This window comes from Trypanosoma equiperdum (genome assembly GCF_001457755.1).
Source record: "Trypanosoma equiperdum strain OVI genome assembly, contig: ctg_652, whole genome shotgun sequence".
Taxonomy (NCBI): Eukaryota; Euglenozoa; class Kinetoplastea; order Trypanosomatida; family Trypanosomatidae; genus Trypanosoma; species Trypanosoma equiperdum.
In genome coordinates this window covers 1,345-6,453 of record NW_027124590.1, presented here as the reverse complement: position 1 = coordinate 6,453, position 5,109 = coordinate 1,345, and the positions used below count along the sequence as shown (strand labels likewise).

At 40.8% G+C, this 5,109-nt stretch overlaps 2 protein-coding genes across 2 annotated transcripts; both read left to right on the top strand.

The window, feature by feature from the left end:
* Window positions 1-258: 258 nt before the first annotated feature.
* Window positions 259-1,419, top strand: TEOVI_000307700 (variant surface protein (VSG), putative; the record flags this gene model as incomplete). Its single annotated transcript, XM_067226055.1, has 1 exon — window positions 259-1,419. The coding sequence occupies one exon, from the start codon at window positions 259-261 to the stop codon at window positions 1,417-1,419; it is 1,161 nt and encodes a 386-aa protein (XP_067082156.1).
* Window positions 1,420-4,102: 2,683 nt separating this feature from the next.
* Window positions 4,103-4,906, top strand: TEOVI_000307600 (Trypanosomal VSG domain containing protein, putative; the record flags this gene model as incomplete). The annotated part of the gene is made up of 1 exon (XM_067226054.1): window positions 4,103-4,906. One exon carries the CDS (start codon window positions 4,103-4,105, stop codon window positions 4,904-4,906), a length of 804 nt encoding a protein of 267 aa, XP_067082155.1.
* Between the last annotated feature and the right edge of the window lie 203 nt (window positions 4,907-5,109).

Sequence of the window (5,109 nt, the reverse complement as noted above, 5' to 3'; positions counted from 1 at the left end):
ACTCCCATAAACTAGACTTACAGTCAAGAAATAAGAAGATGCTCAAAAACAGGAATTTTGTGGCGATACCAGTGGTAACCTTTGCGATGATCCTAACGACTGAAGCAGCGCAGCACAACGCGTTCAAATGGGATGAATTGAAACCGATATGTAACTTTGCAATTTTTCTGAAGAAACTACCAGCAGCAGTCGAACACAAAGCGGCAGAAGCAAAAAAAAACAATACAAGCGGCAGCTGAATCCGAAATTGAGGCAACCATGGCAGCATACAAAACGAGCGACCGCAATGCCTCCATAGTACACGCTGCAGCGGCGGAAGCTTCCCATACTTGCGTAACATCAGCCCTTGAAAACCTGGAAAATCTCTATTCCACTGGTATAATGACAACAGCGAAAGCAGGACAGACCATAGGACATGTCGAAGAGTTTATCACCCTGCTCAAAACAGCCAGTAAAGGTGGCGCTACAACCGGCTACTGTCTCAACTCCGGGAACACAAACGCCCCTACAACAGACACAAGAATAAACGGCGACGAGTGCACGGAACTGGAATTTGACACGACGGCGGCACCAATGGTGTTCGAAGGCGAACACATCGACAAATCGGGATTCAAAACTTTCAAGAACCAGGACGTAATAACGGGTCAAGCGACAAAATGTTCTTTACTAGAGAAAAGCGGCGGTGGCGCAGCCAACGCAGCCGACATATTTCAAAGCGACGGCACACATAACCTAGTCCAAGGACTGCTCACAGTCACAGCCAAAAGTGCAGCAAGTCACGCCGCAACCTTCACTAAGCAGGACGCAATAGCGTCGGACTGGGTCATACAAAAGCCAACAGATCAACTGCAAAAGCTGTACGTAGCGATTGCCGAAGCAAAGAAGGCAATTGAAACACAGACTAACTGCCGTACTGACGCAAAATCTGTAATTCAACACGTCATTGGAGACGGCAAAACAACAAGAGAAATAGAAAAATATCTCAAAGCTATATACCCAGCAGAAAAGAAAGATACAGCAACAAATGACGCCAGGACGATGATAGACAAGGTCGCCGGAACAAGTAACAATCAGAAAACTAAAATTCAAGAACAGATAGTGAGCACTGGGGCAACAAAAGTACAAGGAACAACAGCGGAAAGCAAACAACTAAAAGACATTAGCGGCAATGACCAGCTCCAAACAGCGTTTCTTGCGCAAAGAGCGGAACTGAACGAAGCATCTTCCAGTGCCGCTAAAGCATGTCAATCTCAAAACACAGCAAGCACAAAGATTACCGAAACAGACGAATCTTGCCAAAAGAAAGGAACAGGAGATGCGTGCAAAGATGGATGCAAAGTGGAGGGCACAGGAGAAAATAAAAAGTGCGTGAAGAATCCCAGCTACAAACCAAAAAAAAAAGTAGAAGAAAAAAGATGATGGGAAGAAAAAGGATAAATTCTCTGGCAAGAAAAATGGGTGACTGCACTGGAAATTGCAAATGAGATAGAAAGTAAGTGCCAGGATCCCATTTTCCTCCTCAATAAAATATTCGCCGTGATGGCTGCTACATTTGTGAGATTCGTAGAATTCTGCGCATTCTGAGAATTCTTTCTCAAATTAATAAAATTTATGAAATATTACTATAAAAGATAATATACTATACTTATGAAAGTTGACATATTTTAACAGTTTTTAATGAAAATGTGAAAGTCAGTAAAAATTTGAGAATTATGAAATTATGAAAAATTGGTGTGATTGTGTCTTATGATTGTGAAGTAGTGTAATTAAAAGGTTAAAAATGAGTGCTATTATAAATAGGTTTATACTGTTCGTTTTATGAATATCATTTAAGAGAATGATAATAACAATAGTAATGATAGAAGAGTGTTGGGAGTGTGTGTTTGATAATATTGTAATGAAAGTGGTGATGGAAACAAAAATAACTTACAAAATAAAAGCATTTAAATCAATAATAAATTGCAGTGAGAGGAAGTGAGTTAATGTAATATCGAATGATGTGAAAACAGTAAAGTAAAGAAAAGATGTAATATGTACTGTTTCCAACACAATTATGACCACGTGCATAATCATACACAAGCAGATGATGGAGGGGACAACACGGCGATTCAGAGTCCAGTGTACAGTTCAAATGGAGTCAGTAAGTTTCCAGGAGAAAGAGCAACAGAAGAAAAAAATGAAGGAAATGCGAAATTAAACTACATAATAAGACAATGAAGATCAGAAAAAATAATATTTCAGAATTATTCGCTGATTACACAGGTATTTCACGCGTAAATGCATAGATGCAACGGCAGAAATGGTTGAGACTGTAGTTTTTATTCTAATGGCAGATCCTAATATTAAGCTGTAAAAAGGAAGAAGCACAGGCAGCAGAAAAGAAAGGATTGTACAAGTGTCAAATAATGTCGAAGTCTACTTATCGAGAGTAGTAAAAAGTCACAATGTTTTGTAAAATAATATAATATTAAAGTAAGAAAGAATTTTTTTAAAGGAGAAATACTAATAAATTACTTTATTCAGCAAAAAAATATTAAAACGTGGAAATAGCTTGAAATAACCACATAGAGCAAGTGAATCAAGGTCTTTTTGGAGGTTTAAAAAGTTTGTAATGATGCGCCAGTGATTTTATTGTAATAAACGAAAGAAATATAAACTACATTCAAACAAGATAGAATCCGTATAATGGTTTTTTCTTGTTCATCTTCAAAGCCAGACGCCTAAGCAGCGCCAGAGAAAGAAACTGCTTGTCGCTACCAACTTTATACTGGCAAATAAAGCAAAAAAATTTGTAAAATCTTAGGAAGTGACATAATACCACAAAAACACAGTAAAGTCATCAATATATGCATTAGTGAAGCACAAGACTATGTAGAAACAGTCTGAATTAATTACCCTTATGACTGAACAAATTGGAAAAGTTATTGGGTAGAAACAAGCATTTCTTTGTTTTCCAGATTCAGGTATATAAAGATAGAAATACCTTTTCCAAATGACTTCTTAATAAATTATAAATGAGGTTACTTAGAATAATGTAATTATGGTCAGATTAACAGAGAGCATGCACTGGATCCTACCCATTTTTAACAAGAATTTTATTCCGTTTCTGTTTTCTCTATCGATAGGTTTGCAAAAAAGAAATAGCAGGGAATTCGAAATACGGCAGTCATCGCAACTTAAATTTCTTCTTAAGGAAAAAATCACAACAAAGTATAAGCAGATAAATTAAAAAGACAATGTATTCCAAAACGAAGAGGCAAATCTTAAATCCATGACAACCTTATCAGGCTCAACTTAGCGCTGGTGAATCAGCAGAGGTGGCTTAAGGACTCCCAGAAATGAACAGATAAACAAACAAAAATAAAACGACACGACTAGCCTCTAGCAAGCAAGCAGCCATGAATACGTCTTGCGCACAGAAACGGTTTAAACCTGTAGCGCATCTCGTTGCTGCCGTTGTTTACGCTTTCGTGGCATTATTGCAGTAAAACGGTGCAAACGCAGGAAATGCCGCCAGCAGACAGCGAACCACCCTTTTCAATTCACAGACAACAATAAGACCTAAGCCAAAGTACTTTCAAAACGTGCGGCTAGAAGAGCATACAACACTCGCTAAACCCTGGGTGAATCCTCAGCGACATTACAAAATGAGGATTAAAGCGCTACAGAAAGCACTGAGGACGGCTTAGCGGCACCGAGCGCCACCAATGTGCGTGAAGAAACAGCTGTTAATAAACCTACATGAACGTACGATATTAAACACGCTTCGGGATAGGAAAGCAGCTGAATATTGCAAGAAAATACTTAGATAATACCTAATCGATAAAAGAAATCTGAGCCATAATTCTGCAAGAAGGCAGACAATCTAAACTTCCAAACCAGAAAACCTCAAACACAACCTCACAACCCGAAAAAAAGCACAGCGCAAAAATATAATAAAACATGTTGAGACTAACCCTTGCCCTTGCTTTGGCAGTCGGGACGCACAGGCGGAGAACCGCCGTCACCGACGGCGACAATGCAGCTAGAAGAAGGCCAACCGACCTACAAACCAGCGCTGGCAACAAAATTGGCTGAGCCCACAGACATATACTGACTGAATATGTCATTAGCAGACAAGACATGGTCTGCGCAGTTCACAACAAAACAGGGAGATGGTGAAGCGAAGGCAACTAACAAGCCAGCGACAGGACTTAACCAAGACTGGCAGGCAAAATGGGATATATGGACACAGGCGGCACTGTTTCTAACTAAACAAGCAAATCGCGACGATCTAGCCAGCATGTACGGCCTAGAAACAGCAAGTACAGAACAGCTTGCACTGATCTGGGAGCCAATTGCGCAACTAACTAACTCAGCACAAGATATGTTCCAAGCAGCAAAAGCCGCCCTTCCCAAACAGCCAGCAACAGACGCCGAGCTCACTAAGGATATCGTAGCAGCTATATACGGCAGCGCTGTCTTCAACAAAGACAAACCAAACCATGCTAACAAGTTCAACTGCGAAGGCAAATACTATGCAACAATGTGCGGAGCAACCGGGACAACAGACGCAAAGAAAAGTCTTGCAGCGGTCATATACTGCGTATGCGGAAGCGCGCAGGGTCAAGGCAAAAAAACCCGTAACAAGAACCATGGACAAGCGGCAGAATTTGAAGCATCTGGCTCCCCAAGAAACGGCAAGTGGCAACACATCCGCTGGCTGTTCCCAAAACTAGAGCAACATACAATAACAATACAAAGACTAGCGGCAACCCTAATCAATCTCAAAGGTACAATACACGTCAACGGCGCAGACGCTTACGTCGGCCCATCATGTCTGACCAACTGCGACGGGAACGCCAACGGAGCGTGCGCAAAGCTAACGACCCGATTGGTGCCTGTAAGATCAAAGGCGGCGGTATAACATTACTGGATTCACTAGAATATGTAAGTAACAAGCTGTAGCAACGCATCGACTACAATGAGCAAACACACAAAGCAGCAGCGGCACTCGAAAACATCCAATCATTGACAAAAGCAGCATGCGCGCGAGTGAAATGCCTAAAAACACAGCAAACGTCATCCGCAAGCAGAACAACTCTGCTAAAGTCGAGGGAAAAAATGCTA